Source organism: Lagenorhynchus albirostris, chromosome 14 (genome assembly GCF_949774975.1).
Source record: "Lagenorhynchus albirostris chromosome 14, mLagAlb1.1, whole genome shotgun sequence".
Classification (NCBI taxonomy): Eukaryota; Metazoa; Chordata; class Mammalia; order Artiodactyla; family Delphinidae; genus Lagenorhynchus; species Lagenorhynchus albirostris.
The window spans coordinates 67,356,480-67,383,953 of record NC_083108.1 but is presented as its reverse complement, the minus strand read 5'-3'; the positions used below and the strand labels follow the sequence as shown (position 1 = coordinate 67,383,953).

Here is a 27,474-nt window from a genome sequence, read left to right as displayed (position 1 = left end):
ATCTAGTGGTAATGAACTCTGTTTGTCTACAACCATAGAATTTTCTGTCCCGCAACACAGAAGATCAGAAGCATTTAGCCATCTAAACCACTACCACCAACCGGTACCCAGGCCTCGGGGCCAGATGAGCTGTGTGCAGGTCGGCTCTGCTGTGCGCTTTCTCTGGCTCTGCTCCTGGCAAACGTGAGGCTACAGTGTGTTTATAAGGATAAACTCCAGACAGAAATACATGCTCATTAATGACACATGACCACTTTGTGTACTGCAAAGAAACCTAGGAAGTGCAAAAAATGCATAGAAAGTGATTCAGATACCGTACTTAAAACCAAAGGAACTCATGCTTTAATAGACACTGAAATCACAAAGGAAGGCCAAGTGCCTTAGCAATCTCAATAAAAATATGAAGTTCTTTTTACATGGTAAATTTCATAATATAAAAAGTTTAATGCCATCTGGAAAACTGTAATTTACAAAAAAAAAGTCCACATAGGCCAAAGATGGCTAACACTGCGTACAAGGGGCATGAGTGCCAAGTGGGGAAGGCGTCTGAGGAAGGGAGATGTGACCACGTGTGTCCTTACATGGAACATCTTTGAAGGGTCTGGCACAGACAAGGGCCCAGTTCACAAAGCACATGGACAGTTCTTTTAGGTAAAACAACAAAATATGTGATGAAAATTATACATTTTTCACATTCTGCCTACTTACTAAATGCAAACCAAATTATTGTGTGGCATTTTTTCCAGCCTGAACTGAAACTAACGAAGTGACTGTTCTCCTTGTGGTGGGGGTGGTGGCAGGACAGGCACTGAGCTGGGGACTTGCCGAGGTGACCGCCTACCGGGATTCACCGGGACAGACAAGCACAGCGAGGACAGCGTGTGCAGCAGCGCGTGGACCAGGGACCGTTTCAAGTGGATGGAGGTGAGAACTTCTTCATTTTACTACACACCAATACCAAAACGCATCAAAATGTAAGCTTGAGTAGCTAATTTCGTCTTGGTATATTGACTTAGTTAAAGATCACTGAAGTAGTTGCATGGTTCACTGGTGAGAAGTAAGACAGATTCGACTACCTTGCTTTGTGGTCATACCAAGGTTTCTAGGAGAGGGAGATTTTATTGCTTGTATTTGGTGTATTTGCATCTGATGGAGTAGAGTAGGGGCAGGGGTTCCAGTTTCCTGAGCTGAAAAAGAAATAATATCCAATGCTGTCTGCATACAGTGAGGAAAAATATTTTTGTAAATTTCACCCACACCCATCGACTCCTTCCAAGTGGGGCAAAGAGCCGAGGACTATGCAGGGGTCATTCGCTTCCATCCACATGGCTCAGGTTCCCACGCATTCCTATCAGTTTTATCCACAGCCTGACACTCACTTTCCCTAGATTGTAGAAACAAAACATTATGCTAATTGTTTTCTGTCATCTATACCAGGAGTCAGCAAACTTTTTCTTAAAAGGCTAGATATCTTCGTTTTTGTGGACCAAGAGGTAAAATCAAAAATATTATGTAGGTATTTATTTATATAAATATTTTAAAATGTAAAATCCATTCCTAGCTCATGGCTGTAAAAATCTGGGCCTCTGACCAGATTTAGCCTGTGGGTCATCATTTGCCAACCTCTGATCTGTACAAAGAATTTGCAAATTATACAATCTCACATAATTTTTAAGTGCATACTGTTTTCAAGGTAGCCTGAAAAATTCACCTTGATTTTACATCCATTTCACTTGTATAGAAAACACCAAGACTGACAGTAAACATAAAGAAGCGGCGACTCTACAGTGATTTTTAGATTGGTCCTATTATTTCATCATCTTTGCTTTTCTTCCTTGAAACTTATATCTAGGACCAAAAAAAAATCATATATTCCATTTGGCTTTTCAACATGAAACCTACAACAACAAATGTATTTAGGACTAAAACCAGGTTAGGGTCCACGAGTCCTCCTCACTGGCTTGGTAACCACGGGGAAGCCGTCTGGGTGGTGGAGGATGTGCGCTAGAGGGAGGCCTACAGGGTTTTGCCCTCGTCCTCAGGGATGGAGCAGAGACCCGGCCTTTCCTCCAGGGCTACTTGGCACTTGGGAAAGAGGCTGAGAGTTGCTGAGAAAGGAACAGCCCAACTATCTATATGTGGATTCAGAAATTTACTTTGAGGTTTATTTCTTGTTGTTGACGACCTGATTTTTCTATCTAAATGCACAGTGCTATAAACTTGGCTTTTATTTGCTACACTGGTACTTTTATTACCATTTATAAAAGACATAAAGACAACCTCATAGTTGCTTGCTTCTTTATAAAGTATTTTTCTTCCAGTGTTGGGATCAGGGTTAGAATGGGACATACTTTTGCTTTTGTCAACATGGCTGTTGGGTTAAACACAAAAAGCTTCTATGACATAGCTCAGGAGAGTAAGACAAATTGAATAAATATTATCTCTTCCTCTTTTCAGAGTACAGTGAGGAACAGGGCAACTAACTGGTCAGTGTATGTTTATAAAGTGAGATCCTATCCAGGGTTAAAAACTCCCTGGAGGTCTTGATGTTAGTGTCCCTCCTGCCAGGCCCCTCCTGTCCACTCCCTGTGTGGCTCGTGTCCTGGGACAAGAGGCTGCCCACCTTTGTATGATGGGCCCTCAAAGTGAGGATGGTAGGATTTCAATTTTAGAATTACCTAAAAGAGGCTTATGTAAATTCTCCAACTAAACTTAGGACTAACATGATTTTCAGCACTTCTTTTCTTTATTTAAATATGTTAATGGTTACCCCCACCTAGACTGTTCTTTTGTCTTGTCCCAGCTGGCAACAGTATCAGTGAACTGATACAGCTATAGGAAAAGTCCCTCTTTTTTTTTTTTTTTCTATGCCAACACTTTTAGGAATATCTCTTTCCCTGTTCAGCAGTAATTCAGATGTATATCCCAGCAGAAGGCCCCCTGCTTCTGAGGCTGTGGACATTAAAGTCTTCTGTGTGAGGGGGAGGGGATTTGTCCTTCGGACCACAGGAGCAAGGGGCACTGGTCACATTAAGATGAGGGTCCAAATGCAGCTCACAGATGTGAGGTGCTGGGATTGTGGGAACCTGGTGACAGATTTGGACAGAAGGGGTTTTAGAAACCTGGCATTGGGAAAAGATAATAAAATTAAGCAGGTAATAAAGGGAATAAGAGCTGGAAGGCTAGATTCTGGTTAAATCTAGTTAGCCATGGGATTTTTCTTTTGTTTTTTTGTTTGTTTTTTGGTTTTTTTTTTTTTTTTGCTTATAAGGAAACTGAATAATTTCAAACTCCCCCCTCCAAACTTGATAATTGCTTATTGAAGACTATTCAAAATTTGACATTTTAAAAAACTTTTTGAGCTTTTAAAAATAACAGCTATAAATGCAAAGTACTGTTGATAATAAAACCAATTTGTTTATCCACGTACAAAAAAGGTCAGTAATGTTTTAAAAGCACAAAGTTGCATTTTTAAATCACAATTGCATAGTTCTAAAATGCCTGGGTAAGAGTTACATAAATTTTTTTAAGAAAATTCAAGTTTGGTTGACAGTGGGGCCCCAGGGACATTTGTAGCCCTCAAAGAGCAGAGTTCAGGAAGTAAATTATTGCCTTGTTACTCTGATGTTACAATATCATGAGACCAAAACTGCTACAATTTAATTATAAATCATTGGCATTTTTAAAACCAGTATCCTGTTTTTTGGCTACTATAACACTTTCATGTAGAACTCAACTTAGAGAGATTTTTATATACCCTACCCCCAACCAGCACCTGAAAGCCTTAAAAAAGCTCTGTTTGTATTTCTATGTATAAAAGGTACTGCATATATACCTCTTAGCAAAATATGTGCTCCCTTTCTCTCCCCACCCCAGAACCATGACCATTTTTGTACAAAAATCCTGTTGAAGAATCGCATCAAAGATGAGAAGCAGGGAGTTCCAAGGTAAACATTTGGTGATGTGTAGAAAATTCCATGAGCCTCCTGTACCAACCCCACAGAAGTCCTGGCTTTTGGTGAATCTGGCCCAGAGTCCCAGAGGGGCTACCAGTGTGTGTGCGTGGCATCTGGGAGTGGTGGCGCCCGCGCCCCAAGAGCACCCATGCTGGGGCGGCCACGTTCAGGAGCAGGCCAAGTGAGTGCGGAGAGCTGGGCTGTGGGCCGCTGTGCTCCAAGCCGGTGTTGGTGGGTATAAAAGATGTTTTAGCATTTAGAGGAAGGAAAAAATCTTCCTGGGGACAGAAACTTGTAGCCGTTTCCAGAAGGAAGTCTCAAAGGGCGTGTGGGCACTGCGGCAGGAGGGCCGGCGGGCAGCGGCAGCGTGCTCAGCGAGGTGGTCTCCGTATGCCAATGTCCGTTGGGAGGGGCTTTTGGGGGCGTTTCCCCACATTGCTGCAAAGACAGCTCCTTAAGTTCCAGCTTGTCTGCTCCTTCCTCCTTCTTGCTGTGCCGAGGTGACAAGTTTAATAGACTGAGGACATCTCTCTTGGAAGTCATCGTCCCAGGGGTCCCCCGGAATATTTTCATTGGTCCCGTGGAATGCTGGGGTGTGCTCTGCCAAAACATCTTCAGGTTGTGTACAGCCTGCACCTTCTCGTCGATGGCTGCCATCTTCAGCTTGTCTATGTCGGGAGCGTCAGCTGGACTCGAGCGAGCGGAGCCAGCTGAGGAGTAGGAGAGAGCTGGGGACGGTGCACTTCCAGCAGGAGACTGGTGGCCTGAGCTCGGGGACATGTTCCTTGGTGATTTGGAAATGTGAGCACTGTAAGGAGAGCTGGGATACTTCAGCTTAAAGAGAGGCTGGTCGGTCAGGGAGGTCTGGGAGTCAGAGCCGGGCGACGGCCGGCCACTGTGCTGGCTCGGGCTGTCTTTGATGGACGCCTCTGAGGCGGTGGGGCTGCTGTATCCTGAACTCACCTTGGGTAGTGAAGAGCTTCTGGCTGGGGGCTTTGGTTTGATAGTAACTGGCGACGGCTGGCTCTTCTGGTGGGAGAGGGCAGGCCTGCTGAACGCACTTGTTTCTGATGCTCTGAAGACAGCTGCGCTGTTGGGCACGGAAATGCCATCTTCAGGATTAGTGCCCTTACCTTGACCACTACCCCTCTGAAGACGTTCCACCGCAATGAGATGGCTTTGTGTCTCCTCTAGAATCTTCTGGGCCAACTCTTGTGGATCGAGCTTTGGGTTGCTCTCTTCTTGGGATTTCACGGTACTATCTGTTTCTGTACTAGACTGGTCTGATTCTCCCGTATCTGAACTTGCTAGTTTTCCAACCTTCTGGAAGGGTGAGTTTGGGCTGGGAATCAGAGTCATTTTAACTGGAGAGTTTGGAGTGCTTATGCTCCCCTTGGAGCTTACCGAAACTTTCACACCGCCAGCTGTCCCGACGCGGGACTGTTTGTGATCTGGTGAGAAGCGAGTCTGTCTGTTTTCTTGGTAGGCCGCCAAAGGCTCAGTGCTGATGATGGAAAACCCTTCATATTCTTCTTCGTCTTTGCTGTCTGCAGGGCGGGTCGGGGGGGACAGCTGGCTCCGAGGCAGGGTGGATCGCTGTGGGAAGGCGTTCTTGGACCGGTCATAGTCCTGCCTTCCTCGAGGACCTCCGCCCTCTGACCCACCCTCAGGCTTGGAGACAAAGCTCATTGAGGAGGCGATGGAGCTCAGACTGTACACAGAGATGGCATCTGAGGCTATGCTCTCTGCACCGGTGGGAGAGAAAGGAGGGTGCTGGTAGCCCAAGGGCAGAGCATTGGAGACAGACTGGGCTGAGGCCAGAGACTCCAGGGAGGACGAGCTGTCAAGGCTGAGGCGCTTGGGCAGCTCAGTGGAATCTAAGACAAAACATAGGCGCCCAGAGGACAGTTAGAATTCTGTATGGTTCTTATTTTTCTTTCACAAGCATCTTTATATGCATAGAAGCTAGCAAAGCATTATGCAAGTGTTACTTATACACAACTTGAATTCATCTTATAAGCCTGAAACACACAGTCCTGTTGGAAAAAGTAAAGCTTACACTGGGGACAAAAACACCCCGAGAGTGCGCACAGCCCCGTGCGCTGCAGACCCCGCCATGTGCCCATCTCCACTCTGCTCCCTATCTCACGGGACCCCATGGCAGCCTCCTGCTCTGAATGGGGCGATCTGTGATGCCCCCCGTCCTAAACCCTCATGCGCCATCCCTTCCAGCTCCGGCCCCATCGCTCCACACCCCAGCAACCTCCTCTCCGCACGGCCTCTCCTCCCAGCTGCTCTTAACCCACTCCAGTCAGGCTTTCGTCCTCCCCAGTTCATTTAAAGGTTAACAGTGGCCACCAAATCTGGTATTCTGCACAGTCAATCACACCTGGCCCTCATGGACTGATCCTTCCCGGGCCCCTCCTTATCTCTGTGACCTCTGACCCCAGGAGCGCCCACAGGACACAGTCCTCTTCCCCTCGGACCTATGTGCACATTTATGTCTCCACACTGGACTCGTCTAACAAGCTGCCTATGAAGGTGTCCAAGAGGAAACTCAGACCCCTCCCATTCCTTCTGCCACTTTCAAGGTCTCAGCAAAGGCAGCCCCATTCTGGCAGCTGTTCCAAAGAACAGGATATCACCTTTGGCCCTCTCTCTCTGAGCACATTTATCAGCAGGCCCTGCTGGTCGCCTTCAAGCCTTGGCCACCATCCGAGCCAGCATTTAGCCTCACTTGGCCTCTTGAGAATGGCAGGCAGGCTTGCCCCAGGGTCCGAAAAGTGCCTCGCGGGCCCGGCTCTGGGCACCACTGCTCCCTCATCATCTCTGCTGCGATGCCACCCTCACTTCCTTAGTCCCTTAATCGGCACATTTTCTGCAGAGCACATGGTGGCACCTCATCTAACATATACTACATGTATGCTCATCGTAAGTTGAGTTCCACGAGAGCAGGGAGTTCGTTTACTTGAACATTCCGTAACACACAAAAAAGGTTCATTCACTTAATTCTTCCTCTTCCCAAACCATAATCAGGGTCATGCCCGTGGCTCCTGGGGGCCACTTGGGGTGGCGCCACGTGGAGCTCTTACCGAAGAGTGCGAGCAGGGCTTGGAGCGCAAAGTGCATGGTCCGTCGATTGGCTTGTTTCCCAGTTTTCAGGATTACTTCCTCCTGACCAACCTCACAGAGATCAAAACCTATAGAAACAAAGAATATAAACACCTGCTTCCTTAGGGAAGATTCCATGTCCTAAAAAGGATTAGGGCTCCTCATACAGTCCCAGGGGAACCCCTGCAGACCCCTCAGAAAGCCCCGCCTGGGCCCCCCACCTGCACGTCAATCATGTGAACGTCAAGTCACGTGAACCAACGGGGGCCAGCTCTGCGACCATCACACCTGCTCAGCGTGGCTCCCCCTTGCTGTGTGTGGACCTCTGTCCCTTCGTAGAGTGCTGAACTGCATTCTCCAGAGGAGAGGGTGGGAATTAGTAAGGCTCATTAACACTTGTCTCCATTCTTTTGCAGAAGAACAGTCCACTTAAAGAATACTGTCCAGGACAGACAATGGCCACTCCGTTCGGCATTAGGTCCAATATTTAAAGCTAGTGCAGGGGAAGGTGGAAGCTTCTCAAGGGCAAGGACAGTGTCTCCATGTGTGGTCAGTGTCTGCCACAAGGGCTCTGAGATGAGCTCTCTCTGATGCTGCAGAATCTGCTGTGGGCTGAACTGCCCTGCAGGCACCCGCTCCTCCCTGCCAGGGCCTAAGGGGCTGCTCCTGAGCCTAACAGTTCTAATGAGGCACGGAGCTGGCACAGCCAAGGGCAGGAGCCTCCTGAGCAGGAGGCTGCCTAACGAGCTGTTGCCACGGCACTTAGACCCATCAGGGGCCATTACAGAGGCAGCCAGCACGTCTCCCGGGAAGAATGTAGGAGGAAGAAGCCAAACAGACACCACAGCCAGTGCTGCGTCCATAGGCGGTGCCACGAGCAAGGAGTTAGGGCCTGGGAGCCTCAGCATGGAACGTCTTCACTCACCTCCTCAGCGGATCACTGAGCTCTGCCTGAAACAGTGCAGATGCTCGGTGCCGGCAGCCAGGGGGCAGGCCCTGTGATCCCAGGCCCTTCCCCTCCTCTGACCTCACAGTGTTCCCACAATAGGGACCCATGACACTTGATGGATGACGGAGAGCATCCGCCAAAGGAGAAATCTGTCTCTGCCTTTTTTATTCTTGTAACTCTGATATTGGTTCTGACACTACCATTCCTTTGGGAATTAGATTCAGTAGAGTAGCCACTCAGCATTCAGGTTGCTATGGGACATTTTCCTCTCTGAACTCAAAAATAAACAGTCCCTGAAAACAACAGGAAGGGCTCAGGGAACTCAGCACTTTGAAAACGAATATCTAATAATATAAATGTAACATTTTTAGTTAGAAAACTCTATCAAAGTAATTTGAACTGGTTGCTCTAATAGAACTGAGTCCTCTAAATAAACCACAGCTCTGTGATGGGTGTGATGGTGCCAAGGGCTGGAGCGGGCGCTTCTCCCCAGTCTCAGTCCAGAGGACTTAAAAATCACAAATATGTACACCCAACTCACCCCTTGAGTATCATTGGGATTTGCAAAGTACAGAGATGTAGAGGAGCATCAACAAAAGTCACCTAGGATCCCAACACCAGAGAGAGCCAGTGACACACCTGGCAAAGGGGCATCAGAAACAGCCTGTCCACAGGGGAGGAGGGCTGGCTCTGTCACACCCGCACTCGAAGGGGGGCTGAGGCCCTGCTTGAGGACAAGAGCTTTTCTTTTATACAGAAGGGCCTTGGCTTCGTTCTTGCCTCACCCTGCAGCCCGTCACAAAGGTGAAGAGACCCAACCTGGGTGTGGACCTGATCTTTCTCACCCTTGCTCCATCTGCTCCTGACTTACCTATTCAGATATAAATTTACTATGTTTACACCAAGAAGCCTATGTTTTAAGTAAGTCCACAGAAAACAAGCAAATAGTACAAATCATAAAGGACATCAAAGCATCTACTCACAGGGGATTTGGAGCCCCTGCAGGGCTGTGTGGCTTTCCCCCTTTACCTTCAAAAACAAATGGAGCCTGCCCTAAGCTGAGTTGGGCTGGGAAAGGTCATCTACAAATGGACTAGCAAAGATGGTCCAATACTGAATATCCAGGCCTCCCAAGCAGAAGAGAAGTTCCTTAAAAAGGAATCTGCCCTGCCATGTTTGACGGCTGGTCCCTGTACCAGTGAATCCAGGCCATGTCAACCTCCAAAGACGCCCCACTCCATCAGGTTAAAAACCAAGGGACTTCCACTGGCCTCACAGCCCCAGGATCTACCCCATCCTCTGTCTCATTTGCCCCCGTGTCCCCTGCACCTTGCCCAAGCTCACAGACACTCTTCCCTCGGCCTGGATCTTTCATCCACAGGCTCTGGGCCTGCCAGCCTCCCTGCCTCCACCCCTCTAGCACATCACTGTGACCCTGATGCTTTTGTCTGTCATGGTGCTTCCTCACCTGAGGTGCTCCCCTTAGATTAGGTCTTTCTATGTCTGTCTGTCTTCCCCTCTAGCATGAAAACACTGGTAAGAGGGCAGGGCTTTTTGTCCTTTGCTCACTGCTGATCCCCAGTGCCTAGAACGTTGCCCGACATAGAACAGGTGTTGAAAAACAAAAACAAAAAATGTGTGGAGTGAATGGCTCTCCGGCAGGTCTCACAGGCACTTAAGTGGGGCAGGAGGAGAGCAGCTTAGCCTCTTAAGATGTTTTATCAACAAACGCACCTGTGGTAAGGCACCTGTGGTAAGAAAAGAGCGATATTGTTGGGAGCTGCCTCAGTTGGGTTACAATGCTGAAAAAGGAAGAGTGTTCTGGATTGAAAGAGGATCCTGAAATAAGCAGTTCTAGGTCCCCATGGTCAGTCAAAGGTGGTTTCAATTGTATTTTTTTCTGCCAAGTTCCAGTAGCCAGTGATAGGGACCAATATTGAAATCATTATTTTATGACTTGACTATTTTCTTTAATCATGGCCTGACTCCTAACAATACTTGAATCTAACAGATTAATCTTAACGCAATGACTACAAATGGGAGAGGAAATCATAATGTAGGGAGAGTGGGACAAAGCTGGAAGGCCATTTGGAAATTGTGCTAAAGCACTAGAGTCTGCATTAGCTATTTTTAAGTAATAAACTAAGAAAACACTAAGACCCTTGAGTCTATCAACTTTACCCAATAAAAATGAGAAAAATAGGTTTTTTAAAAAATAGAATGAAAGAAGCCAATGAAGTCAAGGATGCGCCATCCTACCTAGAGCCGCCAGGAATTCGTGACATCCCGGGAGCCGCCACAGCTGGACGCTGATGGAGACCTGAATGGGGGCTGATGCGAAGTCCTGCTCCTTCTCGCCGGCCTGCAGCTGGACCAGCACCTGGTGGAGCTGAGCGGGGAGAGCGTCAGCGTCCGCTGCATCTGGCCCCCAGGGGTTTGTCCCCAAGTTTCTCTTGTGTCACCTGTCATTATCATCACTAATGACCTTACACGTGGGTAGCATCTGAAATTCTCTTTACGGTGCCTCCATGCCTACTGTCCTGCTGTCCTCTCTGTGGGAGCTCGAGGCCCAGGCCCCAGGCAGGGTTTCTGCTTCCAGCCTCTTCCCTCGCACACTGGCCACGGGGCTATGAGTGCAGGAGGGGACTCGGGGCCTAGAGGAGGGGTGGGGTCTCCCAGACACAACCTGCTGAATGTGTGAACTCCACCCGGGGCCTCGTGTGGGTTCACAGTGTGTTGCTCCTGCCCCTGCTGTTCTGAGGGAATTTGAAAGGTCAAATCAAGAGCACAAGAAGGGTGGAGCAGGAAAGGGGAGCCAGAGCGGAGACGGGGCAGACCACCTGAGCCAGCGGCACTGCCCCCCCAGCCTGAGCGCGTGTTGGCGAGACAGCAGTGCCAGGGGGACCTCGGGGTGGGCGGGTTGAGGGGCTCACCTGACAACAGTGCTACTCAGAGTGGTACTCACCATTCCAACCATATTTTTAACAGCCTTCGGCCAGCAGATTATAAGAAGAAGAAAGAAAAAGAGAGAAAGAAGAGAATTTAGACTTAAGCACAGGTAGTCACGCAACACAAGCTGATCACTGCTGTAGGAAGCACCACACCGGGCCCGCGGCTCTGACCCGGAGGGGAGAGGAGTGAGAGTCAGCAGGGACACACAGGAGAACGCACAGCCACGCCCAGGCCAGACACGAGCTGGGGGTGGGGGTGGGGCCAGGGTCGGCCAGGCCCTGCCCTTCCTCGCCAGGAGAGGGGGAGGGGCACAGTGGGCGCGGATAGGCCACTCTGTAGAGCAAAGTCCACTCTGGTTCCAGAGTGACTCGGAAATGCCTACCATCCCCCAGCCACTGGGGGCGGCCCAGGACGCTTCCCTGTGGAGGTCCCTGTGCTGCCACCAAAAGCTAGAAATTAAGCTATTGGCTGTTTGGATGCTCACCCTGGCCCTGTAAATGTAACTCTAGCTTTCTCTTTTTGTAGAGCACAGGCTTGCAGCCCTCCTGGGTTCAGGATGTTTAAGTGTCTTCCTGATTCTATTCAACAAGCAGGTCTAACACACTACAAAGTAGCAGAAACTCAGTGAAGGGGCCAGATGAGTGAGCTATGTTCCAAATCCAAGCTGGAAACCACCCCAGGTAGGGGGAGGCTCCAGGAACCAACCAATCAGATTTGCAGAGGTTAACCCTAGATGGAGCAGCTCTATTTCCACATAGAAACAGTTCTGCTCAAATGAAATCTGCTGATATCTAATAACGTGTATTTTTCAAATTATTACACTGTAAGGTGACCAGAGAAAACTGCTCTGTGCTCTTTAGGGGTTGCTACACTGTCACCCCAGTGCTTGTTCCAGACCCTCACTGGCCAGCAGGAAGATCAGAAGCTCTTAGGCCAAGTTGGGAAGGGCCTACATGATGCTAAGGGTTAGAATCCTCCAATTCTCTGAATTAGATCTACATTCTCCTAAAAGAAAGCACTTTTTGAAAAGCTGCTAAGCAGTATCTTTCATGAGACTTGACTTTGTGTTCACCGCTGTGCCTCAATGGTGGTTTTGTTTCAGGCAGGGGTCATACTTTGATCTAAGAATAAGTATTGGAGCACCTGTAGCCACCCTGACGGGATGGCCCTACACCTGCTGGCTTGGGTAAGGTGGCTGCCACACTTGTCAATCAGCAGAAACAGTTGGTGGTTAGGGATGATAAGGTGCAGGAGACCACTGAATGGAGAGTTCAGGAAATGCCCTGAGATTACAGGTGACTGGGGCCCCTTAAGCATCCTCTGAGGCCCTTGGGACTCAGTGCCCAGGGAGGACACTGGGAGAACTTGCTCCTCTGTGCCTGCACCTGCTGGAGAGGGCAGTTCTACTCCCAGCCCTTCCTTCTCATTACAAAAGCTGAAAAAAAGCAGTGAGGCATCACGTGCAGGTTCCTATTTGGGGCCAAATCACTGTCTTTCCAACCCAGCACAGTCCTCAGACCTGGGCTCAGCTGTCCTGGCTCAACTCACCCGGCTGATGAGCTGCTCGCCCGTCTCCGAGGCAGTGATGAGCTTGCAGAGGGCTTGGAGGGCAGGGTTGGGCAGACCTAAAGCAAGGAGGAGGCAGGCGTTATCCGGAGGGGCCTCTGCACCCACAATCCTGCACCTTCCGAGGGGAACGCACCCCAAACGCTCAGCTTTGGTGGCATTTTCAGAAGCTCGGGACAGCCAGACGTGTGTATCCGTGTCTGGCTTGTCTCTGAGAAGGGCAGATGGAGGCAGGGCCAGTCCTGACCCTGCTGTGTCCTCCAGGCATACGGTCACATGCCAGGACCCCAACTAGTCGCTTAGGCAGCATCACCCGCTTCGAGTGAAACACAAAGGGCAGCCCTGAGCATCTGTGCCCCGTGTCACCCTGGGGTCAGCCACACAGCTCTGTCAGATCCAAAGCTGCTGAATAAATGTTAATAGCAGCTACTGTTTGCCCAGCAAGACCTCACGTCACCCCAGGAAGGGGCAGAGGATATGTTGCCATCAGATGGAAACACTAGGTCAGGAGCACTCCTTTCCCCCAGATCAGGAGGAGTCTGTGTCTGGGACTCCTCAGCACTTCTCAGGAGACCCTCGCTCCTCCCCACCTGAGACCCAGCAGGGACCGTGGCCACCCACTGCCCTGCTCAAGCTGTCAGCCAAGGCTCACCCAGCAGGGACTGGATGGTGCTGCTGCACTGCTGGAGCCGGTCGCCCGGGTCGGAGGTTGGGAAGAAGACGGCTGCTGGCAGGCCACTGGCCGGGGGGTCCAGCCGGAAGCCCACAGCGGTGAGGAGGGCCTGCCAGCCAGGGATGCCGCCCACTTTGTTCTCCACGCTCTGCTGGGATGTGTACATGGCGTTGCGCTGCCCGTTCTGAATGCGCTGCAGGGACTTCTCCACCTGCAGGGGAGAGGGGAGTGACGTGCCACTCTGCACGGGGTGGGCGGGGGGCGGGGGGTACCCTCTTTTCTCTCCAAGTGGCTTTGGGGGAACACAAAGCCCGTGTGGGAAGCTCTGCAGGGCTGGCAGCTGCCACCAGGCACCCAGGCCTGAGGACGACACTCTGCAGCATCAGCCAGTGTCTTGCAAGGGAGGGGCTGCTACCATCAGAGCCGAGGGCTGGAGGCTCAGAAGAGTCCTGTCCCTTCCTTAACCCAGCTCCAGGCTGTCTTCCACAGACACTGAAGTGACTTGTCTGAAAACCAGTCTCCGGCCAGGGACCTGCCCCAAACCCTGCAATGGCTGTGCCTCGTCACTAGGATGAACCCTCAGGCCTTCAGGACCCCCTCACTGCTCATGCACCTCACACACACCAAGTAGTGCCCACCGTGGGGCCTTCGTCCCCCAGGCCTCCGACTCCTCCTTCATCCTGTAGCGCTGACCTCTGTGTCCTGTGTCCACCTGCACACGGGCCCCTTCCACCTTCCAGGGCCTAAATCAGTGCTGCCAGGTAACTGCCACCTTAACTCTCCCAGGGAGCGTCCACAGCACCTGCAACAGCCGCAGGCCTTCCCTCGGCGGTTTTTCTAAGGGAAACCTCGGTCCCTCTGAGATGTCACCTGCTCTGGGGCACATGTGCCGTCACTGGAGGGGAAGGAGAGTTGTCCAGGATGTCACTTGAGACTTTTCTTAGAGTAAAACCCTGGGATGCTGGGGGCTGACTTCAGAGGCTGGAGGAAACGCACGTTCCCGGGCAGGACAGACAGGCAGCCAGCTGGCTGTCCCCTGGGCTAGAAGGGCTCTAGAGACACTGTCCAGTGGATAGTTAGAAGGAGGAAAAGACTGGTGAACTTGACCCATGGCCCCTACACTCACCCCAGAAGATGAAGCCAAGAAGAAAGAGAAAACCCTTAGATGTACTCAAGGGGCCTCAAGGCCGAATGGGAGCGAAGAGGCCTGGCTCTTGCTCCACGGCCTGGCCTGGGAGGAGAAAGCAGATGGGCTACAGCAAGGAAGAAGGGCACCTCTCGGGGAGAGAGGGCCCTGACAAGGGTCCTAGTGCTGAGCAACATAAAGGCTCCGTGCAGCTTCCAGGCCAGGTTAAAATCAGTTGAGAAAGTCTTCCCCCAAAATTCTCAAAGCACAAGAGCACGTCCACCCAGTGGCAGGCAGCGTGGGTGCCTTGCGTCTGGCCCAAGAGCTGTCAGAGGTTTCAGGCTCCAGCATTCTTGTTCACACACTGATTTCTGTCAGGCCTGAAAAAACCTCCTTCAGGCAGACCTGAGCTTAAGAATTGTCCGTGACTGATCCCTCACTGGAGTCCACACAGAGCTGATGCCCAGCCTCATGGGCCACAGCGTTCCCCTGGCCAAGGGAACGTGCCCACCCAGAAGCCGGCCCCAGCCCACTGCCAGGACCTGTGGAGAAGCCTTCACTGGGCCCTTCCCTCCTGAGCACAGGCAGAGCCGTGTGTGCACCTCTAAGCTATGGGGTGGCTGTTTGCCTTGGGTTTGGAAAGAGCTCGGCTGTGGCGTGGGCTGTCCCCTACCTCCCCCTGCCTCACGGGGTCTGGGCTGGGGCTGCACTGGTCTTTCTGGCACAGAACTCCAAGGAAGCTAAGAATTCTAAATTATCTGAAACTGCCTTCCAGGTTATCAAGGTGGAAGGGTGGAACAAGTTTTATGGCACTGTTTCCTGGCCTGATTTATTTATAACCTTTCAATTCTGTAGAAAATGGCCTGGGGCCTCTGTGTTCTCACCAGGGCCCCACCAAGAGTAGGGCTGGGCTTGGACTCTTCCAACTGAGTTTAGGGAAAGGCCAGTGTCCTTTGATTATAAAATACCAGTTCTCAGTTACTGGGGCCCTATTGTGTGCCAGGTACTCACCTTTTCTCTAACCCTCACGAGAACCTTGAAAAGGTAAAGTTTTATCCCCCCTTCTACTCGAGGAAGTTGAGGCTCGGAGAGCAAGGTCACTTGCCCAAAGCCATGGGGTGGAAGCACCTGTGGTCAGGCCCTGCTCCAGGGCCCCCCTTGGCCACCCCCCACAGGGTCTGGGCGAGGATGGCTGCAGCCATCGGTGTGACACTGCACACTGTGCCCACCACACAGACATCTGGGGACAACGTCCCCTCCACCTGCTCACGCCCCCCGGTGCTGTGGGATCCCTCCAGCTTCGCCCTGCTCCTTGTGCATCTCCGGCCGCCTCCCGCAAGGGCCCTGTGCCCCTTACCAGGTGCAGCAGCACTCGCAGGGCATCCCGCGCCCGCTCTGGGTGCTGGAGGATCTCGGTGAGGGCCTGGCCGATGAGCGAGGAGGGACTGTTGAGCTTCACATCGCTCCCGATGAGCAAGAACCCTGTGGGGAGCCCAGAAAGCACCTCAGAGTCGCCCTCACCCAGCCCAGCTGGTCTCTACAGCTCATCTGTGCCACAGAGAGAGAGAGGCGTGCCAAGGACAGCTGCTCCACGGGCTGGACCGGGACGGCTAACTCACTGGGGCAGTTTGATACTCTTTTGCTGGGTGAGCTGCTCAGGAAAGCTGCTGAGGTAACTGCGCAGTGAGCAAGGCAGGAAAAGGCTGTGTGGCCCCCAGGGGCCTCCCTGGCTTGGCCACCATCCCGAGAAATGATCTGCCTTGTTTTCCCTGAAATTAATCTGTGTCGGTCTGGAATGTGCCCGGGGATGGAGGGGCGGGTGTGCCTGACTCCTCGGGGCCACCAGACGAGGGGACAGGAGGAGGTATTTCCCACTTGTAAGATGAGCAAACGGAGCCTAGGCTGGGGAGGAAGGAGCCACACGTCTGCCTGGATCCTGTCCCCCTTCCTCTTCGCCAGCACCCACTTCCATAAGCAGGGCCTGGGGGAGGTACACAGCGGAGCAGCCTCCCCCAGCAACTTTAGGACCAACCTTCCCCAAGTAATGGAGGGGAAGGGTTTTCTGAGAATGAATGTGCCAAGCCTGTTTTTAAGGGTAACAGGGCAGCATCATTCAACACCATTTCCCACAGAACAGAGTTGACTTTTCTATCTATTGTCTGTCACTGAAACTAAACAATGACAAAAAATACCACGTCCGTAAGATGGGAAGATGCGGGGTGGGGTTGGGAGGCCCTGTCAAGAATAAATGGCCAAGCACAGGGGCTGGGTCCCCACAAACCCTGCAGTACATTCTGCGGGACCACATGGTGCTCAGAGCCCCTTCTGACTGCTGAGAACAGATATAAACAGACACCATGTGCTGAGAACAATCATGGAAACCACGGGCATGATCGCCTCTGATTTCCACCATCTCCTGGCAGAAGAAGTCTGGCAACATGGCCAGGCCCAAACCCGCAGGGCCTGCCTGCCCCGTGCCTCGCAGATGGAGGGCCCAGTCATGAGCTGAGGGCTGCCAGAGAGGAGGCCTGCTGGACCAACTGAAATGTTTCTCTTCAGCCACGTGAGGAAACAGGATAGATTCTGCTTTGAATTTTGAATACCTTTTTGAACAAGACCACAGCTATGAGGTGTTTGTGAAGTAGACACGTTCCACTCCTCAACAACATGGCTCACCCACCCGGCACCAGCCCTTGGCCGTGGGCAACTTCAGCGCCACGCCCAGGGTGGCCCCCGCGGGCTCCTGTTTGCTGGCCACTGGGCCCGGGATGCCACGGCCCCGCTTCAGGGTTCACCCGCCTTTGGGGAACGACACCGGCAACCTCAGCTCACGTCAACTGGATTTACTTTGAGGGGAAGAGTAAAGTGAAAGTCATTTTGTTCCCAACTTTTAAACATATAAATGAATGGTATATTTTTTTGCCATTAAAACAATAAAATGTAAATGTTTGAAAATAGTATTTTTGGTGTTCCTCTGCTTCTCAAGGTTTAAGACACTTATTGTGGCATTGGTGGGATTGTCTTCTGCTCTGGAGGTCCTGGGGAGGTGTAGGGGCCAATTCAGAGAGACCACCACAAACTGAAGGATCATGAAGTGTGTCAGCAAAGCGGCCCTGCCGCAGGAGAGGCCTGGGTCTCAGCCTGTCGGGGAGGGTCTCCCGCATGGGAGGGTCCACAGCGGGTCGCAGGTCATCGCACAGAGCTGAGCGGCAGACCAGATGTCACAGGGAACATGCTCCCTCCACCCCCAGGCCCTCATGCCCCTCACAGGGCCCTGCGGTGGGACCACCGGGCACACACGCCGCTGGCCCCTCATGCATCACAAGACGTTCAACCCACTCCTCAGACTGTCTCAAATGTGGACAGGGAGATGCCAGCACCACCACCGTCATCCCCTTGGTACCACTGAGGACACTGAGCTTCAGGGAGGGTAAGGAACCTGTCTCAGGCCACACAGCCTGATGTGGAGCTGGACCAAACCCAAGTCCTCCAATGACCAAATCTCAGGTCTTTCTGAACACACTGACTGCTCTTTCCTACAGTCTGGGATTTCATATGAGGGCCGTAAAATGGGTCACCCAGTATACACAACATCAGGAGGGGCCTGACATGTGCTCTGATGGCAAACTCTTCTGATGCTCCTGCTCACAAGGCCACTTTAATGCCACAGTGAGGAGAGGCTGACTTGGCTCCGCCAGCGAGGCCCCCTCCCTGAGCCTCTCCGCACTGTCTTTCCCCAGCACCCCCCCCCGCCCCCGTCCTCACACCCCACCGCCCCTGACTGCGCCCACAGGCCCTCTGACAGGTGCCCAAGCCCCTACCTGCCCAGTTGGAGGGGTGTGAGAAGGCCTTGCTGCTCTGCACCACCTTCATGGCCTCACCCAGGGCCGCGCTGGCCTTCAGGCCATTCAGCAGGGACGAGTACAAGGCGTGCAGGAACATCTTGGAAGCAGCCACGGGCACAGGCCACAGAGACACGAGGACACACTGTGCGCCGGCCGCCAGGAAGGCCCGCGTCAGCGCAATGACCCCGTCGGCTGTGACCTTGCTGTTGGACTCCTGAGAGGAGCCGAGAACCACTAGCTTCACAGGCAGCCGCAGGTCCAGGACGTCGGCGGCTGTGAGCAGCAGCTCCTGCAGCGGCGGGCAGTCCGAGATGCTCTCGCCATCGCTGGTGTCATCCTGCACCCGCAGGGACTCAGGGATGGTGTAGGGGTGGCCGAAGGAGCTCTTGCTGCCAGCGGGGGTGCCTTCCACACTGGGCGTGAGGACCAAGGCCGACAGTTTCCAAGAGATGTGGGTGGCAAAGTGGACGCACTCGGCCTGGGTCAGGGCGCTCATGACCCGCTCTTTGGTGGCCACGCTGCCCACCAGCGGCTGGCAGCCCAGCAGCTCGGACACCATGTAGGCCTCCTCCTCAGCTGACGGCATCGGGCCCCACAGCCACCTGTCCATCACCGCCGATGGGAGCTTGGGGTTGCCGACTACAGCCGCCATGGACGTGGAGCTGGAGTAGGCGGGAGGGTTCTTCCGCAGGTGAGACTGGAGGGGAGGGAAGACAGCGGGCCACCCATTAGGGCTTCTGTGGGGCAGGCAGATGCCAGCTCTCCAGCAGGGCTGCACCTAGCGTGGCTCCACCCGATCTCCTGATAACTTTGTTCACTCTACTTTTCAAGACCTTTTTGACACAGGTGCATGTCTGACTGAGAATCACACCTGCTGGTGACAAGCTCTTGAAAACAATGAGACCAGATAGATGGCAGGAAGACCCCTTGACGTCTGTCAAGCCGGAGGAGGGTGGGACAGGGCATGTAGGAGGTGAGGGTGTGCAGGGCAGGTGATCCTGCCCTACATCTCCCTCCCACAGGCTCCCCTGTGAGCCCCTCAATCAGGGGGAACCTACTCCTGATGCAACAGGGGCTCTGAGGGGTGATTTTGTTTAAACTTGCAAAAAGCAAGTCGCAGGGGAGACAGGGCCAAATTAAGTCCTTTAGAGGCACTACAACTGGAAAGATGAATAACATCACTGAATTATAAAATCAGCATAAAGAAGCCCAACAAAGTTCTGATTTTCCCCTACGATGCCTTCTGATGTTTTTTGGGGAAAACATCACGTATCAAATTATTTCAAAATAATTTTTTGGTGTTTCCACCTGGTGATGCCTTAAACTGGGAAAGAGAAATGCCTCTCGGGTGCCTGTCGGGAGACGGGACTCTTCCACTCTCTGGTTCATCTGCGCCTCCCAGGGTGCCCTGGCAGCAGGAGAGGTGAGTCGACCCTCCGTGCCGGACGGCACACAGCGGGCTCATGGATGGGATTCACAGTCAACCATGGACATGAGGAAAACTTGGAGAAAATCATTTCTTTCACCTTGAACTGATTCTGTCCCATGAGAAGTACAATTCAGCAACAAAAACAGTCATAACTAAGATCTCCAAAACCCGTGAGGCAGAAACCGACCTGGCTGGAACCATGCCAATGACCAAGGTCAACGGAGGCCAAGGCAGGTCCTGTGGGGGCCGCCCACGCCCAGGCCTGGGGCAGGAGTGTCGGGGAAGGAGGGAGCCCGGGTCTCAGGGTATCTGGGCGAGTTTAGAGAAGGGAAGAGGGCTCAGGGCTGGCTCTGAAGGCCCTCTAGGTAGGTGGGCAGCGCCAGGGGTGGCTGTGGGCTAAGCCCTGACCTGCGGCGGGCCACTGTCACCCCCTTGAGTCCACAGAGTTCATCCCACACTGATTTTTGCTGAATGAGACCCAAGTCCTGAAAGCCACTCATTTGTTTTCGGTTCTTTGTCAGCCTGTGGGGCCCCTGCCCACTTGACACTAATCCCATCTGTCTGCCCTCCATGCCTGCGGCCCCTCTGCTGGGCACACTCGGCGCCCACTCAGCGGTCAGCTTGGCGGGTGAGCGCGGCCCCCAGGGCGTGACCCACTTCCTCAGACAGGCGGCATGGCCTCCAGCCTGACTCAGTGCTGGGAGTAGCTCCCAACCCTGGTGTCACAGCGAAGCAACGCAGAGAGAAATGACACACATGGTGGCCTCCTGGGGTGGCAAAGGGTTCGGGAGGCTGTCGCCCTGCCTTCGGACGGATCTGCTCCAAAGTCACCCCACCAGCCGCAAACTAGGGAGTCCACACCTCCTCCTGCGGATGCCAGCCCAGCCAGAGGGACGGCGCCCCAAACACCCAGGCGGGCCTGACTTACCTTGGCCTGAGGACCGAGGGAGCGGATGGAAGGGACGGCGATGAGGGCGAAGCGCTCGTACAGGTACTCATTGGAGGAGCTTCCCTTCAGGAGGGCGAACGGGATGAGGTAGAGCTCCCCCTCGAGAACCAGGACCAGTTGCCGGTGCCGGCCCACAGGGCCGCTGGAGTGCATCAGGCCCTGTGGGGTGAGTGGAGCGGCTGACACACCCAGTGGGGGGGACGCCTGGGGAGGACCAGGCACCCCCGCCCCCAGGGGGGCCGCTGAGGGAGTGGGGGCGATGGGCGGGGCTCCCTCCCACCTGCCTCACAGGCGCCACCCGAGGAGGAGGGTAGAGGAGCAGGGCCAGGAAGGAGACTGCTGTCACCCGTCACGAAGGGTGTCCCACAAAGACAAGGATCAGCCCGGGTCATCCAGATGTTTCTACAGATGGCAGGGGATTCATGCAAAGGGCAGCTGTCCCAGAAAGCACTGAGTCATGGTGCACCCGATGGACCAGGGCAGGAGATGCTGCGTTGGCACAGGGACCCTACGGGCAGTGTAGGAATGACCCTGTCACACAGGCAGTGAGGTCTCAACCAAAGTGGGACGTGCTGTCCATTTCAGTGGACAGGAGGCAAGAGAACTGGTGTGCAGACAGAAGCTTTGGGAACCAGGATGACATCCCCGGAGGAGAAGGGTTCCGGATTCCAGGACCTCAAGTCACCTCAGGCCTCTGTGTCCCTCCCCTGAGGACAGGATGGCCCCATGGCCCCAGGCTCTGCAGGGGCTGTCCCCACTCGCTCCCCCGGTGCTGGCAGGGAATCTGACACTGATGGGACCCCCATCACTCCTGAAAGGCCCAGGCGGGGACCTGAGGGAAGGGTGAGTGCATGCGGACCCAGAGCAGACAGACACCCCTCACGCTCCAACAGAATTGCTCATGGAGACTAAGGCCGGAGGAATCCGGATAACGCAAGTGGCAATGACTGCGAAAACCAGACTAGACATAGGCTAAGTGTGAATAAAGAGATGAAGCGGCCACAGGAGCCTGCGGGGAGAATGTGCAGGGCCCACAGACCGCGGGCACCAGGTGCCAGGTGCTGGGCGGCCCTGAGCCCTGGGGTGCTGGCTCGGGGGAGGGTCACAGCTGGGTCCCCCCCCACATCCCTCTGTTGCCCAAGCCACTGCGCTCTGGAGGAGCGAGTGTCCACAGCCGCGCTGCTGTGGGCACTGGGCTGAGGGTGCAGAGGGCATTCAGCTAACCCTGGGACACGTGCCTGGCGGGACATTCTGTCTGTACAAACCCCCTGTGGCTTTCTTTCTTTTTTTAAAATTCTAGATGCATCTAAAGAAAGCAGAAGTAAAAATTACTGGGCCAACTGTTTCTTTTTTTCTTTAAGAGCTACTTTCCAAGTAAAGGTAAAAGTATCGCTGTACAACCCAGGAAGGAAGAAGTAGGGTGTGCACAGTGACCACTCCAGGGGTCAACTCCTGGGCTCCGTGTCCCCACCGTGGGCCACACTGAGACCCCTGCCTGGCCTGGCACAGGGAGGAGGCCCTGGAAGGCCCTCTGGAGGGCAGACTGCTGGCTGCTGCAGTGCACCCAGAGGCCCTGGGGGCCGGGCCGGAGCAGCTGGGCTGATGGTACCCTGACCTCAGGGATGGGTCAGCAGCTGTGACAGTGACAACTGCTCGCTGCCCAGCCAGAGCACTGCTGCCCGGCACGTGGGCAATGGGGGGGCTCAGGCCACCTGCCATGGGCAGAACCAGACCCATCCTCGCCTGATCCGGAGTCACCAGGCATCACTGGACGGGGTGGCAGCCCTACCCCTGCAGATCTTCCCTGGACTCCACCTGCCAGGGCGCCAACCCTGATAAGTCTCTGTCAGGTGTCATTCCAGAGGTCACGGGCTTCACGGGGACACAGCACTCTCAGACAAGTCCCCAGTCACGACAGCACCTGTCACATGAAGTGAAGGTAGTTGAGGGGTGCTGGGCCAGGTAAGAGGCTGGACGCCGCTTAGAGAAAAGGTCCACAGGCAGCGTGCCTTTGAAGGGACTCTGCTAACTCCGCCCACAAGACTGTCTTGTCTGAGGCACAAGCCTTAAGAGGGTGATGTCACGTCCTGGGAAGAGCTCAGGTGTCTTCTGCGACGACTGATTTCTGATCTCTCCATCAGCCACTAGTGTCTAAGGTGGGGGACTGGGCGATGGGGAGCCACGTCAGTTCAGGACTCAGTCCCTGCTCGAGAGCTCACGATGATGCAATGTCTCAGAAAATAAAGCGTGCACAAGAAACCACTACTGAGTGAGACCACGGAAGTGTAAAACGCCAGCCCCAGAGGGTGGGACACGATGCTGGGCCCGCCCCCCCCCCAGCTGCTGCTCTGCATGTGAGGGTGGGGAGGCCCCACCTGGTTAGACGAGGCCCATGGGGCACACGGAGGGCAAGGCTGGAGAGGGACTCGGGAGCCAGATGGTGGAGGCCTGAGGCTGAGCGGGAGTGTGGCTCTCGCAGGCTGTGGGGACCTGCATCCTCTGCTGCAGAACCTCTGATGAAGCCTTGAAAGGCAGCCTGCACCAGCGAGACGGGCTGCTCAGGGTAATTCAGACGAGGAAACGCAGCGGAGAGAAGGGGGCAGGATTGCCAGGACTTGGTGAAGAGTGGCCTTAGCAGCGAGGAGAGGGAAACGCCTCTGAAACTCTAGCCTGGGAGCTTGCGAGCCTGTCTCTGAACCGTGTACCCGAATTCATAGGTCCAGATCCTCCCGGGACAGCACCTCGCCGCAGGTTCTGGCCTGGCACGCACAGCTCTGGGTGAGGGCTCCAAACGGGACCCTTGTCCAGCAGAGGGGAAGGAGGTGGGTGGTGGCAGACGGGCTGCATGGCAGACGGGCATCTCTGGTTAAAGGCAGCGGGAACACTGACCGAACGTGTTGGAACAGGGGCCCTGAAAGCGGTCCTCTGCATCCTGCCTCCAGGACACACGAGCGTCACCCTGGCACGGAAGGATCAGCCATAATCCAACGTGAACTTAAACACAGAGAGCAGTCATGTCTTTATGCAAGCTACACCTCGTCTGTTAGACGGAGAAGGAGAGAGAATTCAAGGAAGCGCTATTCTGCGCCTCCGTCTGCCAGTCTGGGAAGGGCTCGCTGGCTTCTGAAGCCCTGGGTTTGAAGGACAAAAGGGCTCCGCATCGCCCCCACACCCGCCACGAGTACAGTCCAACAAATGCCAGCAAGGACCCCGACTCTCTGACCCCTACAGTTTCCAGAAAGGTGTCTTCTGAAATAGAAAACACCGGGCCAAGTGCCCTAAAATCTGTTTATTCCCCCAGGAAGCGTGACCCTGCCTCTCGCAGCAAACACGGCTGGAGGGCTCGCGGCGCCAGGCCGGCCGGGCTGGAGGGGAGGCGGGCAGCGAGAGGACGAAAACGGGCGAAGCCCAGGCTTTGCAGAGGAGAGAGGGCTCCTCTCCACAGGGGGCTCCAGGCGGCTGTTATCAGCTCCCACCTCAGCTCCCAACGCCCTGTCCTCACCTGCTCTTCACACGCTGCTTCCTGCAGCCGGTTCTCCCGAGCGAGCGACACGTGCTGCCCTGAGGCGTGTGTGCGTGCGCGCGCGCGCGTGCGTGTGCGTGCGCGCGCACGCGTACTAAACGCAGCCCCGCCGTGGCCCCGCCGTCGGTGGCTCCTGGCCTCCTCCCAGCCGCACTCGGGGGTGGCCCGGCTGACCAGGGAACAGCCCGCTCCCGGGGAGTGGGTGGAGGGGGAAACCACACCTCATCAGTGTCCGTCCTTCCTGGGTTTCGCTCCCTCAGCCCAGGAGAACCACACAGTCTCCCGTATCTCACAGTTACCCCTTCACCACAGGGAACAGTCTTGATACTGATCTCCCCTAGTTAACCTACCTGTGCTTTCTAGCTCCGGACCGGACCCAGACCCTCGGTTGAGCGGGGTTTGGAAGGTTGGAAAGCCTTGCCCAGTGACCAGGAAGGGAAGGCACATTCCGGGAGAGGCCTTCGCCACGGGGTCTGGGCCCGTGTGCTGGGTCGGGAGCTCTGGGGGACCCGGAACTGCTAGATGATGGGGTGTGTGGTTAGGGGAGAGGTGGAGGGGGTTCTGAGAACATCGACAAGACTCTCACCTCCCTGCCCCTCAGTTCCCGAACCCACGGGACAGCACTGACGCCGCGACCTCACAGGCAGCGTGTGGGGCTCTAGGCGGGCCCTCAGCACATACACGTCAAACGTGAATTCTCAAATGCCTCCAGGTGCTTTAAGTAAGAGGAACACAGGTCCTATTATTCATACTATTCTTTCCTGCTGGGTCTCGATCATTTTTCTAGTACAACTCATTCCCTTTCCCTCCTGTGTTTGTAAACATGGCCAAAACACGTAAATGGCCTCTTTGGAGCAACCAGCTCCACATGGAACCCAGGGACTCAGGGATACCGCCATCACCACGGTCCTCCTCACCTGCACGTCTCCACCACCATCATCCACAGCTCTTCACTGAGTATCCACCACACCTGACACCTGTGAAACCCACCGCCGAGCAGTTACCCTGACATCCAATTTCCGAGTTGGCAGTTCCCCCAGGCAACCCCCACGGGTCCCAAGTGTTTGCCTGGGTGGTGAACTCTGATTCGATCACCATTTTGGTTAATGGGATCTCCCGTATACACTCATGGTGACCTGGGGGGTGCTGAACCATTTGGAAAGCACCAATATCAAACATGATGTTGCACGTGTCCCAACTTTGGCTTAAGCACTACGTGCTCTGTGCACAGCACCAGGGTCCAGAGGAGCAGCCTGCAGCCCCCATATGCGGGGAGTTCCGTCTTCACGGAAGGACAGGAGGCCTCTCAGAGCCTTGCAGCATCACAGGCCAGAGAATGAACAGCCCTGGTCACCACGGGGGAGGGCAAGAAAACTCCTGGGTCCATAAACTTTCCAGCAGTTTAGATCTGGGATGAAATGGACTTCACTATGTACAACAAGGATTCCAGAAGCAAAGAGCTGACTGCTGGGAATCTGGATACCCCAGAACCCTGTACAGGGCTTAGGATTTTTTTCTTGACTTATATTTTTGATTGAGTGAATTGATCAAACAGAACTTTTTAAGGTAGAGAAACCTTTTATGTGACGCTTCTGAGAAATATTGGTGTCATGGATGGTTGTATCAGTGTCAGTAAATATCAAAGCTGTTCAGAAAAAAAACCTGAAACCATGACTAAAAGCTACCAGGATTGTAGACACTGTATTCCAACCAGAAACGCAGAGTCCAAATCGACCCACTCAACTGTCCTCTCTGAACAACAAAAAACAAACCACTGGTTTGCCTGGAGATTCTGAGAAGGGGCAAACCAGAGGAATCTGGCTACAGGAGATGCATGACCAGTGGCCAACCAGAGCCAGAGGGGCCTGCCGGCCACCCAGCGTCCAGTCTCAAAGAGGCCTCTCTGTAGCCGAAATGGTGAAAACGAGCCCACACGCCCTCAGTGGAAGGCGTGCTTTGGCTCCCCCAGAACCTACTGGGGTCAGGCTGAGACGGGGGCAGCTGAACATCAGCTCGAATCGACCCAAGGGGCCCTGACCCAGATGAGAACACCGCTTGCCTGGCAGGAGCTCGCTGATTGGTCTGGCGCTCTCACCACTGCTTCAGCAGTCCAGACAGCTTGTGAGTCGTTGCCTCCGTTTTTCCTTCTCCTAATCAGCTGTGGTGACACTTGTGGTCCTTGGGTGACGTCTGTCCTATCCATGTGAATGTTACCACAAAGTCCCAAACAGAAATCAGACAGCCTGGAGGTGCCCATCTCGCGGGCCTTGTCCCCCCTCCACACTCTGGAGTCAAGGTCGGACTGTTGTGTGACAAGCCTTCGAAGATGACCTCCAAAGCCTCCAGTCTACTTACAAACCAGGCACCTGACCAGTCGGTCTCATCTACCGGGTAAGGATAAGCTAGGTTATCACAGCGCTTTACAAGAGTCCCTTTCCCCCAGAGCAGACATCACAGTCACGACCTGCCAAAGCCAAGCTCTCCTCCTGGTCAAGCCCCTGGCAGAGCCAGAGCCCTACCTCGAGTTTTCAGAGGAGGGGTCCTGGGCCATCCTGGAGATCTGGTGTCTAGGAAGGCAGTTTACCAACCTAACCGATGTGAACGGCAAGTTTTAAGTCAGTTTCTGGGGTCCTGAACCAAATAACTCCACTTAGCCTGGAGGCTTCTTTAGTCAAGAGCAGAGGGGGACGAGGGGGACTGTTCCTTCTGACCAGAGTCGTTCACTCCTCCTACCTGTCCTATCATCTTGGCTTTGACGACTGTAAACTTAGCAAACAGGGAATTTAAATAAATGGAAACAATTAGAAGGATGACAGAGACTATAACTAGAACAAGCCCAGGGACTTGTTAAATCACATTTAAGAGTGATTTGACCAAATCCTAGGGAATCTTAGACTCTACACCTGGGTCCTTAATGCTAGCAGCTTCTGGCTTTGGATGAAGCCCCGTCTGCACACTGAGGGGTAATTCGGGGCCTGCGCTTCACGTGGAGCAGCCCTGGGGGTGCGTGGTTCTGCGTGTCCCTGTGGCGAGTCCAGGCTTGGGCACGAGTTACTACCCTTCACTCCACGGTGACGAAGAACGAATGCCACGGACACAAACCGGGTCCCGGTCCCTCTCACACTAGCACGTGCCACTTTGGTGACATTTTCTCCTTTGGGTCTGAGACAGGATTTGACTTAATGTTTGATGATGGCTCATGGCAGATGGAACGGGGCCTCCTCAATGATAACTGGACATGCTCACCCGTCCTGACAGCAAAGGACAGCGTGCTTCAAGGAAAGAGCCAAGGCAGTGTTTCCCTTCAGCTAAATTAAATCAAGTCCTGGTGCAAGCCTGCGGTAAAATATTATTCTGTTCCACTTTTCATACCGTCTGACCTAGTCCCTTAGCAA

General features: G+C 53.8%; 1 protein-coding gene across 1 annotated transcript in view; it reads right to left on the bottom strand.

The window, feature by feature from the left end:
• Positions 1–319: 319 nt before the first annotated feature.
• The window catches only part of TTC28 (tetratricopeptide repeat domain 28), a 405,403-nt gene continuing 378,248 nt past the window's right edge, over positions 320–27,474 (bottom strand). Inside the window, exons 14-22 of the mRNA XM_060121992.1 lie at positions 20,536–20,715; positions 18,155–18,875; positions 15,691–15,815; positions 13,187–13,418; positions 12,517–12,593; positions 10,982–11,005; positions 10,276–10,405; positions 7,049–7,156; positions 320–5,833 (exon numbers count right to left, since the gene is read on the bottom strand). Coding sequence (XP_059977975.1) covers positions 4,206–5,833; positions 7,049–7,156; positions 10,276–10,405; positions 10,982–11,005; positions 12,517–12,593; positions 13,187–13,418; positions 15,691–15,815; positions 18,155–18,875; positions 20,536–20,715 — 3,225 coding nt within the window. The 3' untranslated portion in view covers positions 320–4,205. The remainder of the gene's footprint in view (positions 5,834–7,048; positions 7,157–10,275; positions 10,406–10,981; positions 11,006–12,516; positions 12,594–13,186; positions 13,419–15,690; positions 15,816–18,154; positions 18,876–20,535; positions 20,716–27,474) is intronic.